General features: G+C 35.0%; 1 protein-coding gene across 2 annotated transcripts in view; it reads left to right on the top strand.

The window, feature by feature from the left end:
- The first annotated feature begins 2,249 nt into the window (after positions 1–2,249).
- LOC145329630 (uncharacterized) overlaps positions 2,250–22,530 on the top strand; it is a 115,289-nt gene continuing 95,008 nt past the window's right edge. For both annotated transcript variants that reach the window (XM_080173948.1, XM_080173947.1), the window contains exons 1-4: positions 2,250–2,882; positions 4,860–4,986; positions 7,499–7,590; positions 8,071–8,147. In XM_080173948.1, coding sequence (XP_080030074.1) covers positions 2,671–2,882; positions 4,860–4,986; positions 7,499–7,590; positions 8,071–8,147 — 508 coding nt within the window. In that variant the 5' untranslated portion in view covers positions 2,250–2,670. The remainder of the gene's footprint in view (positions 2,883–4,859; positions 4,987–7,498; positions 7,591–8,070; positions 8,148–22,530) is intronic.

Below are 22,530 nucleotides of genomic sequence, written 5' to 3'. Positions count from 1 at the left end.
GGTTCAGTATTTATTGAATCCTTAAGCTTCAAACTATAAACCTTAGGATGGATATGACATTAGACTAAAAAATAGCATTTCTTGTCATTCGATTGGGGTTTATACCTCTTTTTATCCATGTACAGTAAACATCTTTCAATTTCTATGTATAGTTTTACATTGAAGTTAATCTTAACCAACATATTTCATGGTTAATGTTTTTGATTTATTTTTGTTAAAATGTATGAATGCGTATCAATAATAAGTGTGTGATTGTGGTAGAATTGTATGAATAATGATTAGTTGCAATTCTTACAATATAATCACACCACAATTGTAGCTTTGAACGTACTGTAGTGTACTGTAACACAGGGATTAATAAGACCACAGGAAGTGGTTAGAATGGTATGAATAATGATTGTTTGAATCTGTTGCCAGGTGGGAGTACTAATCCCTCTGGGGCCTAGGGGTATCACACATTAATGATGTTCATTAAATCAAGGATGTGCAACCATCAATTAATCCATGAAAATAAAACAAACTAAGTCCAACTATTGAGCATAAATTATTTTACCTAATATTTGAATGTTAGAAAATTAAATACTTGCCATACTCTAATATCTTTTATTAAAAATTCATATAAAATCTACATATTTCTTTTACTCAAATATGTTATGAAAAGCAAACTTTAAAGAGGAATGTCATGTATCAAATTTGACAAAAATACATATTATTTAAAAATACTTAGGTAGTTCTAAGAAAGAAGCCAAAAACTAATTTGATGTTAAATATTTGAATTTGCAAATTTACTTTTTTTAGATTTTTTGTTTGTTTGATGAAAATGATATTTTACGGGTTTTTTAATATATAAAAGTGACGCCCTGTACGTATGATCAGTAGGTAAGGAAGACTCAAAAGTGTTTGTGGGCCAAGAGAAACTAATGAGGCGAGCTTGGATGGATTGAATACTCTTCTTGGCACCTACAAGGTCTTTGCAACCTTTGCAACATTTTACATTCTCATTGAAAAATTCGAAGATTTTTTGTTGTTGTGAATTTTAAAGAATTTCAATATTAAAGTGAAAACTGAGAATGTGAATTAATAAAAAAAAAGTGAAAAAATGTGATTTGTATGAAAATTACCAGAAAAAAAATGAAATTTTGCACAAGTTGTGAGATGGAATGACTTGATGTTTGGTGCAATGAATCCTGATTTGTAATTTGTATTCCTGGTGAGAAGAGTTAATAAATCTTATACAGATATAATTGATTCAAACTTCCTCACTTCATCAGGCTGCTGAGGGCTGCTCACAAGAAAAAGGGGAATAATAATACATTTATATATTATGATGAATAGGGAGTGAAGCTTATCTATATATTACTTGTCCGTAATGCTATAAACTATATTTTTAAATAAGAAATTACTACAATCTACATTTATATGTATTTTTGTCTGTACGTATTAATCATCACCATTTTTTATTATACCCATAGAAGTAATTTTTTGTTTGAATCTAAAGATCTCGGAAATTGTTGGTCTGATCGGTTTATGTTTTTATTGAAAGCTTTATGAATGTTTTTGGGGTTGTTTTATGTTTTTTTCGAGTACTACTCATTCTTACAATCTATCGTACATGCTAGAGGCGAAGCATCTATATATGTTAAAAAAGGGGGGGGGGCGAAAGTGACACTTTTTGAAACCAAAACTAAGAGTCAACAAAGGAACTGAACTAAAAAAAAGGGTTACAGGTATGAGATTTTGCATGGCAGTTGCTTTATAGGGGTACAATATGGAACTGTGAAGAAACGGCGGCGCAACCGCCGAAAACCGCCGTTTCCCGCCGTAATTTTTGTTGCCTTTTATCGGCGGTTTTCGGCGGTTGCGCCGCCGTTTTTTCACAGTTCCATATTGTACCCCAATAAAGCAACTGCCATGCAAAATGTCAGACCTGTAACACTTTTTTTAGTTGAGTTCCTTTGACTTTTAGTTTTGGTTTCAAAAAGTGTCACTTTCGCCCCCCCCCCCTTTAAAATACTAATAATTTTTTTATTAGGTAGTAAAGCTAATCTACAACTTATCTTTTGTCTGTAAATTAAATATTATATTAAATGTGTGCAGAATGAATCCTTAAATTTTTACATGCTTTGTTAAATTAGCTATAATTTTATTTTATTTATTTTAGAATTGACCAAGTGTATGTTTTTAAAATACGATATAAAATATAAATAAATGTATAATTTCATAGAAACGAAAAGAAGTGTTTGTATGATATTTCAAAACATGGAAATAATATCCAACCAAAAAATGATAAATTCCACAGACCTGAAAGAAAACATAATCTGAAAAGATGTTAGTATAATCTTTTGTGTATTTTGTCTGTTTTCTTGTGCTAACCTTCTTCCACCCATCCCCACCACCACCCCGGCATATCTCCCGCCAAAATTGTTTACTTTCCCTTTCTCCCGTCCCGACTGAAATTGTTTACCGAGCCTGATTGAAAGGTTGGATGAATTGATACACAACACAACAATATTGTGAAGAAAAAAGGAAAAGAGGACTCTTGGTAAATAATTTAGCTTGTGTCAATATTGAATTTGTCACAAAAGTGATTCTTCCAATATAAGAACATTTTTCAAAATTCAAAGTAATTTTCATGATATTTATGTTATAGTGAATTTGTGATATTTGAAAATGAACAAAATAAGGCAATATTGCCTTTTGGCAATAGCCTTATCATATAGTTATCTAATATTGCCAGCAATTGCCACAGATTCTGAAGATCAAATATTGTGGGTGCATAGGACTAATTCTGATTGGCCAAGAAGTGATGACGTCATACAGTCACATGATCACAGTCTCCTGCCCCCATTGGTTGGAAGCAATATATGTACGAAGCGCGAAACGTAAGTAGTTAAACTTAATTTTTTAACCATAGCTAAACATTTATTTCTATAATTTTCTTCTTGTAATGGTAAGTTTATGTAAAGCAGTGGCGTTGTGGTTGGGGGTGTCAACACTCCCATTAAACTTGAATCTTTAATGCCTATTTCCCTTTTACACCCCCGATTGTCTTCACACCCCCATGGTGAATTTCTGTGCACGCTTCTAATGTTAAGAGATATTAATATATCATAATTTATATACTTCTCTTCTTTTATTGTCAAATGTCGTTTTAAAGTCAAAGTGCTCTTAATTGCTTCCCTTATTCATATTAGTATAATCGATATATTATTACTTTGATGTTGCACCAGATTTTCACTTTCAGCTGGCTAAAATAACGATACCCCCAATCCACCTCCTTTAGATGTACGAACTGACTAATAAATGAGATCCATATTAGCAAGCTAAATTGACGACATATTTGTCTCTTTTTCAATATATCCATATGTATGTATTATATACCTAACCATTGCTAATATTTATATTCATAGTATTTAAACTTTTAAAAATCTTGCTTCGGCACATAGAAATAACTAGTTATACTCTTAATTTATGTTCAATTTGACATCGAATGACTAATCGATAATTACCTTAATACTGTACAGCATTAAATTATTTGTTTCCCTGTTTTTTGATAATCTAATTTTAAAAAGCGGGGGCACGAACTATATGTAACTCTAGCCAGGGGTTGATGACCCTGTGCCGACTTTCAATTGAAGCTTAAAATATTGGCTAATTGCTTAAAGATATTAATACAACCTAGTCGCTACAAAAAAAAGGCTGAAAGCAATTTGCTAGCAGACGATTAAGGTCCCCATCACTTGATCCAGATAGTTGTCTGGATTATACATCTCTACTTTAGTACTTGTACATTTATTGTTTTATGAAATACATGTCCTCTGTCTGTGTATATGGTAATGAATGTTTGAAAATAAGCTGATAAAGTGGGCAGAAGTATTGGAATTGTAACAACCATCAAATTTAGTTAAATGTCGTTCCGATATTGGATGTATATTATGTGCACTCACAAGTGTTTCAAATATTCTAAGTAGCACAGCTACTTATATTAAGAGTTTGTTCAGACATCCATGTTTAGATTATGCCAAGCCTTCTGCTCTATGATATGTACCATTTCTAAGGATAAGATAATAAAAAAATGTATTACTTGCAGAATAGTTTGTTTTTTCTGTCCGTCTGTTATGCTCTTCTAAAGGTTTTCATTATGGTCAATTGCATACCCATAGGACCTAAAAAAAACCTTAGTCTCCTTAAAGTTTCGCCGTATGTTACGACAGTTTATTTCTTGATTTCTACAATATTGTATAATTTTAAGCGAAAGGACTGGACGTAATTTTTTTAACAAAAAGGCATAAGTTTGTATTAAAACTGAAAAGCGTTTTATTTCTTAAACTAATCTTTACTTTTGTGTTTTACTTATCAATTTGGCTAACTTTTTATAAACTTGCTAAAATGTTTGAAATTAAATATTTGTGTGAATATTAGATAAGGTTTATATAAGGTTTGTACATATATTAATATCAACATTTAATTATTAGTATAGCAGGTACTATAATTTATCAATCTGTTCTTATTTAAACATAAATCGCTTAAATCAACGTTCCAAAGAATAGTTAATATTAATTGATTTATCGTTATAACTGTCAAAAATTAAAACTTGAGTCTTAACAGTTATTTCTCTTTCTCGATGATAAGAACAATTTAACATACATATGATTAAAAATATTCTCGTTACAGTGAACATTCTTTTATCCCTACCTATATATCTATTTTTCTACCTGTAATTTAAAATATCTATCTATCTAGGTATCAACAAAGTGTACGTGTACAAAGTCAGCAAACCTACAAGCTGCGTACCTATACTTGGTGTTGGATAATCTATCTATCTATCTAAACATATACCTAATTATCGAACTATCTAGGTATCAACAAAGTGTAAGTGTACAAAGTCAGCAACCCTACAAGCTACGTACCTATACTTGGTGTTGGTCAATTCCTCCAAAATGTTCCAGATACAAGATTCAAATGAAAACTGTTATTAAAACTGAGGTAATTTTTTGTTTATTTATTTGGAGCGTAGCCATTGTATGGTTTACTTGATGATATGCATTGCTATGTGATAGTTACTTGATTTGACTCATATTTTCATATTTTAGAAAACTTTTCCTAGGGCTTGGCTATAGCAATTTGGTATCTTTTATCGGAGGGGGAGGATTGCCCCAGCCGCAAACATGGACATTTGTTACATACAAAAAAAAAAGAATATTTTTTATCCCTTTTTATTATTAGTGTACTTTTTAATGCTCAAGTCGTAGATTTTCAGCTGCAGCTAATCGCCCTGAATGACAGTTGCGGATCCCTGCTGTTTGATGTTCAAAATTTGGTTCCTTTCCTGCAAAAATAAACATAAAAAAAAAGTTGGCTTGCTTTATTTGTCTTTGTATAATGTTCAGCTGAAAAGCAAACAATGAACAATTTCAAATAAATGGCATAAGTAAAAAATGATTTTGCGTTATTAATAAAATATTACAAAAATAGTAAAAGTTACATGTTTTTTTAAATCCATTTGGCCAATGCTTTGTCTTATTGATTTGTCTTATTTTTTGTTGTACTAGCGGCTACGTCAATAGCATTTAGGCGTTCAAAGGGATATTGAAGGGCAGAGAATAGCCTAAATTCATCCCGCGACCAATAAGAAGCTTCACTATAAAAGAGGACCATATATTGTAGTTGGCAAAATCCTTCACTAAAGACAAAAAAAGCTTACTACAATATGTAAGGAATTTATGGGGGCCGGAGGGGTGTTATATATATTTTTTTGGATAATATTTTCGAATGTTTGCTATCAATTTGGATTAATTTGTCTTATGGTTTTTGAGATCTTACTAAACACAAAAACGTAAAATTTCTTCTATTGTAGTCATTGGATAATCTAATGTGAAAAATGCATAATACCACGATCATGAGTGTTAAATATATTCTCAAACTTACAAAGTTGTACATGTACAATGTACATACATTTTACATACTTTTCAAAAAACTTACCCTTAAACTATTACTTTCAAAGCCACCAGGAATAAGGAAAAGATAAATGTAATGTGTAAAGGTGGCCCGTAGATTTCTAAAAAAAAATATTTGTGTTTGAAATATAAAAATCAATATTCAATAATTCTTTTAACTTTTGACTCTTAGCCAGTTTTATTAAAGTTCGAATATTTGACCATACCTATCTCTCATTAATTGACTACTGAAAAGCACCACCCATTCTGCTATTTAATCTTTTTGGCTGTTTTAAATTCGTTATAGCTGTTCCCTTTTTCCTGGCTGAAATTGTAAAATGTAAAATTGGTAAAATATTGGAAAGATAGGAAATTGACATTATCTCTTCTTTTTAGAACTTTATACTTCTGTTCAAGTTTTTGTTAATATCCTTCATAATTCAAAAGGGCCCCTTTAATCCTAAGCTACGCCTCAAGTCTCCATTAATACGGGATGAGAAAAGATGGACACTTAGACTTGGATATAATTATCATTATAAGCAAGTTCTGGTAAAGAACATCTGATTGCAGGCAGGGATCTTAAGGGATAAACAATGGTTAATAAATCAAATGCACCCCGGGCCCCAATTATGAAAATGAAATTAACCCTTTTTAGATTAAAATACTTGTTGAAAAGTTTTTACACTGCTTGTTTTAATCAACTAACAAAAATAATTAAAAGTACCCAACATTTTAATCTAATGAATAAGCAAAAGTGTTTATAAAAAATTGTTTACCAGTTAAATTTACAAACCGCCTTCATCCCTGACACAAAAACGTTACTTCCTTTAATTGTTGTTTATCATTCTAATGTATGAGAGTTTTAATCAACGCAACAACAATAAGAAAGTATCATCAAGCAAGGATTGACAAATCACCGAATAACGCAAAAATAAGTAAATAAAAAATATGGATTTCATTAGTTATTGGATGTGATTCTTTTACCACGTAATAAGAAAAACAAAATTTACAGAAAGTGTAAACGACTTGAATCAAACAACATGTATCTATGATTTGTCTAGGACAGGGTAAAGGCTGGTTTGTTTTAAAGATGCATAGGATTTTTCTAAGTTTTCAAACTTTGCCTGTTACATTCTACACTAACACACATACACACACACAAACACACACATACATACACACACACAAACACACCCTATTACTTAAACACAAAATTACACAAACAAAGTTGATACCTATTAAAGAAAAATCATTTATTGAGCGTCAAAAACAGTTTTTTACACCGGTATCTTAGCAACTATGAAGTGGTAGGTATAATGATTTTTAACTAACTCAAAAGTTGCCTCTAATATTGCGTAAAAAGCCAAAGGATTTTAATGGTAGTTGGCCGCTTTTCAGTTATGGTTGTGGTTCCACTTAAGTTACTTCACATTCTACACCATGGGTATAACATTAGATACGTAAAATTCAAATTCCTTTACCTAGCAATTTATTTATTGGGTTGGGTTTCAAAAAGTGGTACATAATTCCTCTACTTACCTAACTATTCTTTATATATTTAGATGCTGAATAAAGAGCGTACAGTGAATGTATGTTGTGAAGGGTACACGAGGAGCCTCAATGGAAGTACATGTGTACCTGTCTGCTCTCAAAAGTAAGTTCATTACAAATATTAAATGCATTTCCCTCAAAGTGCCCCAGTAAGCACAGAACTCCTCATATTTTTTTAACAAGAAAAATGGGATTTTTATTGAATTTAGAAGTATTAAGAATATTTTGAAATTTGGTTTATGGGTTTTAATTGGAAAGTAGGGTTTTATGAAAAAGAAGGTTGTTCCCCTTAAAGTTCATCAAGGATCACAGAGTATTCCCCCTTATTTAAATTTTTTTCAAGAAAACTGAGGAGGGGTTCTCTTTCTATATCTAACATTGCCCAGAACCAGGCCCTGAGAACAGCAACCGGGTGCGATCGTATGACCGGCAATGACAACCTTCACAATGAGACTAAGATCATGAAAGTCCATCCTCACTGTGAAATGCTTCGTAAGCAATTCCTGCTAGCGACACAGAAGCCACGACTTCACAACAGTGTATTTAAACTATCATATTTGTACTGTAACCTTTTGTACTTTAGGTGTGACCGCGGAGAATGTACAGCACCTGATACGTGTACTTGTGAGAATGGATACGGTGGCAACGATTGTTCGAAATGTAAGTACATAATAATATTTTTGTTAGTTAGTTTTTGTGCTTTCCCACAAGTTGCATTATTAACTTCCATCGACTTTACATTTGAATTATATTGAAATCAATTAGGTGTTAGTTTTTTCCTAAAACCTGTGGGACCTAGGCCTGCGGAGCTCTAACCTATCGGGGCTACCCATTTCTCAAAATAACGTAACCAATGTGACCTAAAATAATAAACATACAAAGAAAAAACTTACCACCCCCCTCTTATTTTGAATTCTTTTAAATTGAGGTGAAAAGGGGTTGGGGTTCAGTGCTTAAGAAGTTACTGTGCGTGATAGTTCCTATACCTATATTTTTCTCGCGGTTTATTCTAAATGTGGAAAACTTTAATACAGACTCCCACATACTCATAGATTTACCTCGCAACTAAAATGCTGTAAAAATTATATTTGACTGTACTATCTTTAAGTAATGGTTTTGAATTGTGTAAATATTTTACAGCTCTTGTTTACTCAAATATAAACAACCAATAACAATATATAAACTTTGGATAGGAACTAGAATTATGAAAATACAGATAATTGGTAAATTATCGTATGGACAAATAAATAATATTTATTACAAAAAGTGCAGCCAAAATATGTTCCTTTTGGAGACTAGAAAGAAAGTTATTCTATTCTACACTAAATTCTTTTGCATCTAGTTTATGTTATTAAAGAGATGTTAATTTCTTTTAGAATTATACCAAATAACCGAATCTATGCGATAAAAGTAACATTATACCTTACCGTACAGATGTACCTGTATATTAGACTATAAAAGTTTTAAAGATTTTTAATCAATATAATAGATTTGAAATCTGCATAAAATTTTAAGGATTTTTTATAAAATTAGTTTTTTATATAATTCTTTATTTTAAGGCGCAAATACAAATTAAGTTAAATAATTTTGAGATCTGTGATTGGTGGATTGAAAACTATCTGCGCTCTGATTGGAGAAGCTTAAGTGACGTACATCATTCAACCAATTAGAGCGTAGGTAGTTTCCAATCCAGCTATCCTATTGGTCAAAATTTATTAACTTAAATCGTATTTGCGCCTTTAAATAAAGAATTATATAAAAAACGAATTTTATAAAAAATCCTTAAAATTTTATGCAGATTTCAAATCTATTATATTGATTAAAAATCTTTAAAACTTTTATAGTCTACTGTATATGTTGCCGAGCAAAATAATAGAAATTTTCTTTAGTTTGTTTCTCAGAAAGATTAACCCTGTTCTTAGCTTTAAACCAATGATATTCCAAGAAAAGGAAATAATACTTTTTTCAAGTTTGGTTGCTAAATGTGCTTTTGTGCATGCAAGCTGAAAAAAGCCAAAAGTTGTAGAAAAGTTTTAGCTTTTTGTTTAGTTTTATTAAGATTATGAACAGAGCATTTTAAGTATTATTTAGGTCATAGGCATATACAAATCAGGGTTTTTGTAGTCTCGTGGAACCTAACCCAAACAACTTTGAAAAAAAATATTTATTGCAATGATATTACCGTAGATGTTATCTTTGCAAAATGTTTTCTTTGATACTTTTTCCGGTTTCGCTATGTTAGTCCTCCATTTTTTTATTTCTTGCTAATTTGACACAAAAATATCCTTTTTGGAAGTCGGTTATTTGCCCATTTGGTTGGGACTAACAGTTTTTATGCCATTTATTTATGCAGAGCATTTTATCATTAGCAGTATAGATATTATATCAGCAGCCACGCCTTGAACCTTGTATAGAACCTTGTAATGCATTTTCTCTACTTATATCTGTTCTCAATAATCTACGACACAGGATGAAAAGAGAGAAATAGGAGAGAGCAACTTTAAATATCTATGACTTATCAAAACTACAAAAATTACTTAAGTTTTTTTTATAAAGAGAAGGGTAGGTTTCTGGTAGAATCTGCAAAGGTGTGTGTTTTAAGGCTTAAAAATAGTACTAGAACGATAATATTCACTAAATATGTGTATTTCTTCTTGAAAAGAACTATAGACACAAATTTTTTTAAAAAATTTAACATAAATTTTTGTCGTTCTACTACTGTTTTTAACTTATAACACATAACCTTTACGGATTTTACCAGAAACCTACCCCTCTCTTAGAAAGGAGACATTATTGAAACGTTAAAATCAATATTAATAGCTTATTATAGACAGACAGTAACACAAAATTATATAGTAATCTTGTATAGTATAGAGTACTGGTAGTTTTTGGTATTTCTATAATGTTTTTTATTTATAGTTATCAAATTATTATAGATAATTTAAAACTCCGCTATATTTTTTATTTAACTGACAATAATCAAAACCTAATAAAATTACCACGAAAATGAGAATAAATAAGTCATTTAAGAGATAGGTATTAGTAGACTGACAAATATACAAGCATTAATAAATACCTAAACTTAAAGACCATTTTCTTTAGTTTGCCATAAGTATGCAACAGTCCTATTTATACTTATCTTTTTTTAAATGACATTAGGTAGTTTTCTTTGTATTGTAAAAACACCGTTTAAATTTCTTGCATCTGAAAAGTTACAAATTCTTAAATTCTTTTCACCAATCTTTAAATATAAACCTAATCCTTAATGTTGGTTGTCATTTTTGTCTATTTCAGTAATATTCAAGTAATGTGTTTTTATTTCAACATTTCGTTATTCTATTAGTGTTGTCAGCCGACGCTTTTTTACAGATATATTAGACATTTGGTGATTTATTTTTTAAAATTGAAATTAAGGGGGGGGGGATTTATTACTTCGGTGCACTAGCCAAATACAACCTAACCTGACCTGAAATAAAGGGGTATAGTCCTTTCCATGACATCGCTCCATATGGGGCGATGATTTTAATTGATCGCCTCTTATGACAAGGGGCGATGTATTGGCTCCTTGAAAGGAGCGATTTAATAGCCCCTTATAACAAGAGGCGATGTTATGACTCCTTGAAAGGAGCGATTTGATAGCCCCTTGCCCTAAGAGGCGATTAAATGATCCTTTATCGCTCCATAATCGCTCCTTCTAAAGAGGTAATGATATGTCCTCTTATCCCAAGGGGCTATTTAATAAAATATCGCCTCTTCATGGCCCCTTCACGATTTTATATATATATCTGAGTTCCTTGATGGCCCCTACATCGCTCCTTCATCTCTCCTTCTTGAAATTTATATTACATTGTACTTACTTTGATGGCCCCTACATCGCTCCTCCATCGCCCCTTCATCGCTCCTACATCGCTCCTTCATCTCTCCATCTTGAAATTTATACTACATTGTACTTTGATGGCCCCTACATCGCTCCTCCATCGCCCCTTCATCGCTCCTACATCGCTCCTTCATCTCTCCTTCTTGAAATTTTTATTACATGGTACTTTGATGGCCCCTACATCGCTCCTCCATCGCCCCTTCATCGCTCCTACATCGCTCCTTCATCTCTCCTTCTTGAAATTTACATTACATTGTACTTTGATGGCCCCTACATCGCTCCTCCATCGCCCCTTCATCGCTCCTCCATCGCCCCTACATCGCTCCTTCATCTCTCCTTCTTGAAATTTACATTACATTGTACTTTGATGGCCCCTACATCGCTCCTCCATCGCCCCTTCATCGCTCCTCCATCGCCCCTACATCGCTCCTCCATCGCCCCGTACATCGCTCCTTCATCGCCCCTTCATCGCTCCTACATCGCTCCTTCATCTCTCCTTCTTGAAATTTATATTACATTGTACTTTGATGGCCCCTACATCGCTCCTCCATCGCCCCTTCATCGCTCCTACATCGCCCCTACATCGCTCCTTCATCTCTCCTTCTTGAAATTTATATTACATTGTACTTTGATGACCCCTACATCGCTCCTCCATCGCCCCTACATCGCTCCTACATCGCCCCTACATCGCTCCTTCATCTCTCCTTCTTGAAATTTATATTACATTGTACTTACTTTGATGGCCCCTACATCGCTCCTCCATCGCCCCTTCATCGCTCCTACATCGCCCCTACATCGCTCCTCCATCGCCCCTTCATCGCTCCTACATCGCCCCTACATCGCTCCTCCATCGCCCCTTCATCGCTCCTACATCGCCCCTACATCGATCCTACATCGCCCCTACATCGCTCCTCCATCGCCCCTTCATCGCTCCTACATCGCCCCTACATCGCTCCTTCATCTCTCCTTCTTGAAATTTATATTACATTGTACTTTGATGGCCCCTACATCGCTCCTCCATCGCCCCTTCATCGCTCCTCCATCGCCCCTACATCGCTCCTTCATCTCTCCTTCTTGAAATTTATATTACATTGTACTTTGATGACCCCTACATCGCTCCTCCATCGCCCCTACATCGCTCCTACATCGCTCCTCCATCGCCCCTTCATCGCTCCTTCTCCAAATTTATATTACATTGTACTTTTATGGCCCCTACATCCCCTACATCGCTCCTCCATCACCCCTTCATTGCTCCTCCATCGCCCCTTCATCGCTCCTACATCGCCCCTTCATCGCCCCTTCATCGCTCCTACATCGCCCCTACATCGCTCCTTCATCTCTCCTTCTTATAATTTATATTACATTGTACTTACTTTGATGGCCCCTACATCGCTCCTCCATCGCCCCTACATCGCTCCTACATCGCCCCTACATCGCCCCTACATCGCTCCTTCATCTCTCCTTCTTGAAATTTATATTACATTGTACTTTGATGGCCCCTACATCGCTCCTCCATCGCCCCTTCATCGCTCCTACATCGCCCCTACATCGCTCCTTCATCTCTCCTTCTTGAAATTTATATTACATTGTACTTACTTTGATGGCCCCTACATCGCTCCTCCATCGCCCCTTCATCGCTCCTACATCGCCCCTACATCGCTCCTCCATCGCCCCTTCATCGCTCCTACATCGCCCCTACATCGCTCCTCCATCGCCCCTACATCGCTCCTCCATCGCCCCTACATCGCTCCTCCATCGCCCCTACATCGCTCCTACATCGCCCCTATATCGCTCCTACATCGCCCCTACATCGCTCCTTCATCTCTCCTTCTTGAAATTTATATTACATTGTACTTTGATGGCCCCTACATCGCTCCCCCATCGCCCCTACATCGCTCCTACATCGCTCCTCCATCGCCCCTTCATAGCTCCTTCTCCAAATTTATATTACATTGTACTTTTATGGCCCCTACATCCCCTACATCGCTCCTCCATCGCCCCTTCATTGCTCCTCCAAATTTATATTACATTCCACTTAGATGACCCCTACATTGCCACTCAATCACCTCTCCATCGCCCCTCCATCGCCCCTCCATTGCTCCATCTCCAAATTTTTATTACATTGCAACTTGATGGCCCCTACATCGCTCCTCCATCACCCCTACATCGCTCCTTCTTCAAATTTCCATTTTAATGGTTTGTTAAGTAGTTAATATTTATTTTAGTTAGGTATATTTAAATCACTTCTTGGGGTTAGATTTTAAGGGATTTAATTTAGAATATCTACTTTACAACTAGGGTATTGCGTCAAAATCAACCACAAATTTAATGTTTTATAAGCAGGAGAGATCCAGTCAATTATATGAAATTTGGTATTTAATTATGTAAAAATAATAGTTATTTAAAGTCCACAAGATATTTAAAAGAAAAACAGTAAATTTTATTTTATTTACAAATTATGTTTATTCAAAGTAAAATTAGCAAAAAGAAAAATATTAAGTTGTCTATGGTCATAGAAATTAATCTAAAAATCGATGTATTATTTGTCTATGAAGTGTACACTTCGTTTAATTGTCGGGTCGGGTCGGCCGCTGCTAGCAGCTAGGAACTAAACTTTGAAGTAAACGTAAATTATAATCTGTGAAAAATCAACAAAAAACAACATAAATTAAAAAAAGTATTTTATTTTAAAATGTAATAAGAGAGGGTTCCGTAAAGGTTATGTGTTTTAAGTTAAAAACAGTAGTAGAACAATAAAAATGTAGGGGATATCAAGTTGCAATGTAATATAAATTTGGAGAAGGAGCAATGGAGTGGCGATGAAGGGGCGAAGTAGGGGCCATCAAAGTGCAATGTAATACTAATTTGGAGAAGGAGCGATGTAGGGGCCATCAAAGTACAAAGTAATATAAATTTGGAAAAGGATCGATGTAGGAGCCATCAAAGTAGAATGTAATATAAATTTGGAAAAGGAGCGATGTATGGGCCAGCAAAGTAAGTACAATGTAATATAAATTTCAAGAAGGAGAGATTTAGGGGCGATGAAGGAGCGATGTAGGGGCCATCAAAGTACAATGTAATATAAATTTCAAGAAGGAGAGATGAAGGAAAAATGTAGGGGCGATGAAGGAGCGATGAAGGGGCGATGGAGGAGCGATGTAGGGGCCATCAAAGTACAATGTAATATAAATTTCAAGAAGGAGAGATGAAGGAGCGATGTAGGGGCGATGGAGGAGCGATGTAGGGGCCATCAAAGTATGTACAATGTAATATAAATTTCAAGAAGGAGAGATGAAGGAGCGATGGAGGAGCGATGTAGGGGCCATCAAAGTACAATGTAATATAAATTTCAAGAAGGAGAGATGAAGGAGCAATGTAGGAGCGATGTAGGGGCGATGGAGGAGCGATGTAGGGGCCATCAAAGTAAGTACAATGTAATATAAATTTCAAGAAGGAGAGATGAAGGAGCGATGGAGGAGCGATGTAGGGGCCATCAAAGTAAGTACAATGTAATATAAATTTCAAGAAGGAGAGATGAAGGAGCGATGTAGGGGCGATGTAGGAGCGATATAGGGGCGATGGAGGAGCGATGTAGGGGCAATGGAGGAGCGATGTAGGGGCGATGGAGGAGCGATGTAGGGGCGATGGAGGAGCGATGTAGGGGCCATCAAAGTAAGTACAATGTAATATAAATTTCAAGAAGGAGAGATGAAGGAGCGATGTAGGGGCGATGTAGGAGCGATATAGGGGCGATGGAGGAGCGATGTAGGGGCCATCAAAGTAAGTACAATGTAATATAAATTTCAAGAAGGAGAGATGAAGGAGCGATGTAGGGGCGATGTAGGAGCGATATAGGGGCGATGGAGGAGCGATGTAGGGGCAATGGAGGAGCGATGTAGGGGCGATGGAGGAGCGATGTAGGGGCGATGGAGCAGCGATGTAGGGGCCATCAAAGTAAGTACAATGTAATATAAATTTCAAGAAGGAGAGATGAAGGAGCGATGTAGGGGCGATATAGGAGCGATATAGGGGCGATGTAGGGGCGTTGTAGGAGCGATGAAGGGGCGATGGAGGAGCGATGTAGGGGCCATCAAAGTACAATGTAATATAAATTTCAAGAAGGAGAGATGTTGGAGAGATGAAGGAGCGATGTAGGGGCAATGTAGGAGCGATGGAGGAGCGATGTAGGGGCGATGGAGGAGCAATGAAGGGGCGATGGAGGAGCGATGTAGGGGCCATCAAAGTAAGTACAATGTAATATAAATTTCAAGAAGGAAAGATGAAGGAGCGATGTAGGGGCGATGTAGGAGCGATATAGGGGCAATGGAGGAGCGATGTAGGGGCCATCAAAGTAAGTACAATGTAATATAAATTTCAAGAAGGAGAGATGAAGGAGCGATGTAGGGGCGATGTAGGAGCGATATAGGAGCGATGTAGGGGCGATGGAGGAGCGATGTAAGGGGATGGAGGAGCGATGTAGGGGCCATGGAGGAGCGATGTAGGGGCCATGGAGGAGCGATGTAGGGGCGATGGAGGAGCGATGAAGGGGCGATGGAGGAGCGATGTAAGGGCCATCAAAGTAAGTACAATGTAATATAAATTTCAAGAAGGAGAGATGAAGGAGCAATGTAGGGGCCATGGAGGAGCGATGTAGGGGCGATGGAGGAGCGATGTAGGGGCCATCAAAGTACAATGTAATATAAATATCAAGAAGGAGAGATGAAGGAGCGATGTAAGGGGATGGAGGAGCGATGTAGGGGCCATGGAGGAGCGATGTAGGGGCGATGGAGGAGCGATGTAGGGGCGATGGAGGAGCGATGCAGGGGCGATGGAGGAGCGATGTAAGGGCCATCAAAGTAAGTACAATGTAATATAAATTTCAAGAAGGAGAGATGAAGGAGCGATGTAGGGGCCATGGAGGAGCGATGTAGGGGCGATGGAGGAGCGATGTAGGGGCCATCAAAGTACAATGTAATATAAATATCAAGAAGGAGAGATGAAGGAGCGATGTAGGGGCGATGTAGGAGCGATGAAGGGGCGATGGAGGAGCGATGTAGGGGCCATCAAAGTACAATGTAATATAAATTTCAAGAAGGAGAGATGAAGGAGCGATGTAGGGGCGATGTAGGAGCGATGAAGGGGCCATGGAGGAGCGATGTAGGGGCCATCAAAGTACAATGTAATATAAATTTCAAGAAGGAGAGATGAAGGAGCGATGTAGGGGCGATGGAGGAGCGATGAAGGGGCGATGGAGGAGCGATGTAGGGGCCATCAAAGTACAATGTAATATAAATTTCAAGAAGGAGAGATGAAGGAGCGATGTAGGGGCGATGTATGAGCGATGTAGGGGCGATGGAGGAGCGATGTAGGGGCCATCAAAGTACAATGTAATATAAAATTCAAGAATTAGAGATGAAGGAGCGATGTAGGGGCGATGTAGGGGCGATGTAGGGGCCATCAAAGTACAATTTAATATAAATTTCAAGAAGGAGAGATGAAGGAGCGATGTAGGGGCGATGAAGGAGCGATGAAGGGGCACTGGAGGTAAAGGACTATGGAGGGGCGATGGAGAGGCTATGAAGGAGCCATCATGGGGCTATAGTATAGCCTCTTATCATAAGAGGCGATATTAACGCCCCTTCAAAGGAGCTATTAAGAGGCCATGAAGGAGCTATAGCATAGCCTCTTATCATAAGAGGCGATATGAACGCTCCTTAAAAGGGGCTATCACATCGCTCCATATGATAAGAGGCTATGCTATAGCTCCTTGAAGGAGCTATAGAAAATCATCGCCCCATATGGAGCGATGTCATGGAAAGGACTATACCCAAATAAAGTAATAAACAAACAAAGGAAAAACTACCCCATTACCATTTTCAATATCAGTATCAGTGCTTAACAGAGTGCTTTGTGTGAAAGCACTGACAATTTTAACGCCTTTGGTGTGGCATTCTTTAAATTGAATGATAAGCTGTAAACATATTTAAGAATCCAACCCTGAGTTTAAGTTTGAGGCAGGAGAGGAGAAAAATTTAAAATTGAACCTAAAGTTAAATTTATGACATTTTACCAAAGCTGTTCCAATGTAATAAACTTGAAGATTAAGTTTTCTTGTCTTGCTTATCATCAACACTGCTTCCAAAAAGAGGCTTTCAGCTTTTAGCAAAGAACCAGGGACCTTAAGGTGTAAGGCAATGTACGATAAATTGAGCCAACGTATTAAATTCAACAAAAGTACCCAAAGTTTTTGTGCCAAACATTAAGTGAATGTGCTTATTAAACGTTGTGCACCAGTGCAATATACAGTCTAAGGTTATCACCTCCCTTCCGGGATAGGAACGGTTTTAGTCTTAGTAGTGAAGTATAAGACAAATGAAATGAAATGAAAATAGTGATTTTTTCCGCGAGACAATTTTATTTCCCATAAAATTGACGTCAAACTTTCATAGGCACTTAATAAGTTGTCAATATAATTTCAAAATTTGTCCATCTATAATTTTTGTAAGTAGGAAAAAGGTGGATAATGAACGATCAATACGTTTCCCGTATTTTCTCGTGAAAAAAAAAAAACGCCTGGCATATTTCTTGACATCTAAAATTTATTGTCGACTGAAAAACATATTTTGTAATCTGTGCCTTGTGTCAAATAACCTGACTGTTACCAACACTTGCTCTCAAATTTATATCATATCAATGTACTCTTAACTATATAAATTTCAGTTTCAAATAAAAATGATCACTTTTATTTGCTATAAATTGAAATAGAATTATATTTTCTGCGTTTTTTTAGAAACTTTTACTTATTTTTAACAGATTTTAAACTATCATTTAAAATTTTAAATTTTTCATATAGGTATCAACAAACAAATTTGAATTTCATCCCCATAATGTGAGGGGGGGGGGGAATTATCCTACCCCCCCCCCCCCACCACACTCCAATTTAAAGTTACTTCCCCCCTCCCCCTAAAATGAAATTAACCAAAATAAACGATGATATATATTAAGTAGCTGCACTACTAATATAAATAGCCATAATATAAACATAAATACCATCAGACGTTCTAAATGATTCTTTCAATGGGAATATGTTAATATATATGGTTTATCATATTTATTTAGGCAGAAAAATACATATTAACATTCACAAATACTTAATGGTTTTAGGTTAAATGTTTAATATGTTTTCCTTATAGGTTGTCGTTTTTTTTAGATACGCCTTAAAAATTAACAGAAACCAGTGGCGTGTACGGGGTTTTAACAGGGGGTTGCGCGAATTTTAACACTCCTCTTGTTGTTTAACCACCTACACAATCAACATACAATATTTAAAAAAATTATTCTTCGCCTGAAGCGCTCAAAATTTATCTTATACTCCCCTTTAATTTTAGAAGGGTGTAACTTTTTGGCATTACTTCTCCTTGGCTGTTATAGAGTGGTGTAGAGGCGTATATCATGGTCAAGAGGGGTGTACTTAATTGTTTTGTTGTAATTATGAACAGTTTGACTTAAGCAAAATATTTGATTATAAAATCATTATTACATGTTTTTTTCTCAAGTTTTTAGAATTTTAGAATATTGAGATTTAATGTCATCCAATCGTGAATAATTCTTTTTATTTTTCATTTTCTTATCCGCGGAATTAAGGATGTTTCTCAAATGTGTCTTTTATACAATAATTGCGATATAAACCCCTCTTATTGTGATAAACCTATTTGCTCTAAAAAGGGAGTAGTAGGTTGCGCTAAAAATCTGTAAAGGTGTGAGTTTTAATGCTTTAAAATAGTAGTAGAACGGTAATATTCACTATATATGTGTATTTCTTATTGAAAAGAACTATAAACAAATTTTTTTAAAAGTTAACTTAAATTTTTTCGTTCTACTACTGTTTTTAACTTAAAACTCACAACCTTTACGGATTTTTAGCGCAACCTACTCCTTCCTTTTTTTTGGAAAGCTTATTTTCTTAAAGAAACAATGATTGTTTTGTCGTCCGTGTTTTTTGAGGAAATGGTTCTTTTGTATATTCATATATCAGTGTTTATATGAAAAACCAAAATTAGAATTTTATTTTACTATGTTATTTATTTTTTCCTGTACTAGGTAGGTAAGCATTATACAGTTTTTTTTTCTTCATGATTTTTAAATTTAAGTTTAATAGAAGTTTTAGTTATAGTCACTTTCGTGACAACGCCTCTTACGGGCCGTTTCGTCGTATTTTCACCACGCTTTTGGATATAGGTTATGTTAGGTTAGGTTGAGTAAGATTAGGTGTTTGCCCCGCAGTGATAGGCAATTGGCTCCGCGGGGTTAGAGCCCCCGCAGGGGCTAGAAATAGGGGAAACGGGACTATACCCGAAGTTTTTTTTGCTGTTTTTAATAAATCCTGTTTTGAATCACCTTTGCTGATATGAATGTTTGTCTAGACATAACTCATATGATAAACATAGCATACATTAAATCATTCAATACTGTTTTGACCTAAAAAGCTAAGAATCTGTTGACAAAAATTCAAAATTTTTACTTCAAAAATGGCCGATAAATTGATGTACGTACATCTCCAATGATAATTCACAAAATTACCCATTCTGTACATTACAATAAGTGATTGAAACGATTATACACTCAACTTACTGAACCAACCAAAATTTAAGAAAAGTCCGAAATGTTGTTAAGTATACAAATAAAAAAACGTTATTATCATACTTTGGGGACTAGAATATACAGTCCAATGTCCCCTCCCTCCCTGCTATGATTTATAATTATGATGAGATTCATAACGATAAGACAACTCTGATCACAGAAAACAAATGCATTTTACTAAGTTCTTACATTTAGAAAATTTTCATTTTTATAACTTTTTTCCACCAAATATTTATTTGATTTTATGAACATTGAAAATGTCTTTGAAAATGTCTTTAATATTTTAGTAACTCTAGATTTGTCCTCCCTGCGTTACCAAATATTAAGACAAATATTTAGTGTTTTTATCATCCAACAAATGAAAATTATCTTACAGCTAAATTTTTTATTTTCTATAAATTATTAATATAGATTTAATAGGGACCCTACGCGATAAGTGGATGGACTATAAATCGATGTATAACACTTCTAATTTGAACCAACCAATCAATATTGCAGATCAAATGCTTTAAGTATTTGGGTTAATGAAAGAAAATTTGTGTACTAGTATATAATTTACTAGCGGCTACGCCCCTAGAAGTCTCTAGTGGCACTTTAAATGTTTGATTTTTGTTGCGTTCAAGTTTCTACGATATGTTGCGTAAGAGTCTCTTTATACGATACCTCGCAATGTTACGTAGGAGTCTCTATACTAAAAATAAAAATTTCGATTTATTATTATTTCTCTTGGGAGGGTGGTGGTACCCTCCCCCAAAATAGTTATAAACCTTCCCGGGACCTATGAGGAGCTACCCGATCGGTTCAGCGGTTAGCGAGATCCTTCGATACAAACAAACACACAGAAACTTAGACATCCTGTTACTTTAGTATAAGGATAGTCCAATGGCACCTCCCTCCCTGGATATAACTTTTATTAGAAAAGCACGTTTTAGATTTCATATTAGAAAATAAACATGCAGTTGCTTATATTTTAAAACAGAACTTGATTTCTGTACAAATAGAAAAATATCATTATTTAACATGAAATGTTTAAATCATCTTTTTAAAAAGTTTTGCTGCTATTGGATGCAATTGTCCTTTTCTATGTTTTTATTTGCTGTATTGCCAAGGTACACTACTGTATTTGACCCATATTTTGTTGTGATATTTTACAGCAATATCTTCATATTTATGCATACAAATTTAGGCATAAATATAGAAGATTTATTCTAGTAGGCACACATATCTGTCATAGCGCATCTTATTGCAAAGTACAGGAGAATAAAATGAAACTTTTGTTATTTGTTTTCATAGAATCACATCTTTTTTAAGGGTAAAAATATGTATGATTATTTATAATCCACAAAATAGTAAAACTATTGACTTAAAGGCTTTCAAATGCTGTGATGCAGTATCTATCATATAAAGTAGTTAAGTTTTTTATCGGAAGATAAAGATCTCGGAAATTAATTGTCTTAATCGGATGTTTCTTTCGTGTAAGCTTTATAAATATCTTGGGATGGTTTTAAGTTATTTTGCTCACATACCCCGCACTCCCCTAGATGCTAGGGTCGCTTCAGCTAGTCATGTACATAAATATTACTAATTTTAAAAAAATGTGTGTTATATGGAAGCATACATTTATGTCTGATAACAAAACGTACAAAAAATAGGCATTGTTTTTTCTATTGTTCAGTAGAGATAATTAGGTGTGATCACTTATTTGTATTTGGACACAAATCCAATATCTGTCCAATCCAATTTTATTTACTCGCTGGTTATCAAGATAGTAATAATGGTAATATCACAACAGGGTTATTGTTTGGTCTGTTGCCTTTTTTTTGATGTTATTTTACTGATAGAGACTGAATTTAGGAATGTTCTTAGTTCTCATTCATTTATAGATGTTAGTTAAATCAATTTGCTCTTCATACCAGTATTTAAAAAAGGTTGGATGTGTATCGGTGTGGGTATAATATGATTCTCCTTTGATAAAAACATCATATTAAGTAAACCTTCCAATAAAAAAAAAACATTTTGAGATTGAGGGAGGGTGTATGTATATCCATACTTCTCTCCGAAGGGGTAAGGCCCCTAGAAATTAGAAGAAAACATGATAATATCTCGGGGTCTCAGCTTATTTGTAAATTGTTACCCTAGTGATGTTCTGGATAACTTGATAAAAGAAAGATAAAAACAATTTTTGGCGGATAATAATTTATCTATAGTATATGTATATACCTAGGTAATATAAATAAAACAAAACAGCCAAGCAACATATAAATAATTTTAATACTTTACATTTAAGTAGTTTGAATTAATAAGTGAAGAAATCGATGCAGATTATTTAAGCGCAATTGTCCTCTCTCTCCATAGTAACTATTCTCTATGAGAGGAAAAACATTAAGTCTGTCTATTTTACATCTCTACATACATTATATTCAATTTACATAATTTTTAGAAAAAGGGATTTGCAAATATTTGAAATATCCATAGTATTGATTCATATACAAAATCGTATATGTGACATGAAATATTTACAAGAAT

Source organism: Acartia tonsa, chromosome 10 (assembly GCF_053477335.1).
Source record: "Acartia tonsa isolate MP-2025a chromosome 10, ASM5347733v1, whole genome shotgun sequence".
Classification (NCBI taxonomy): domain Eukaryota; kingdom Metazoa; phylum Arthropoda; class Copepoda; order Calanoida; family Acartiidae; genus Acartia; species Acartia tonsa.
The sequence above is the reverse complement of the archived record's forward strand: the minus strand, read 5'-3'. Positions and strand labels throughout refer to the sequence as shown.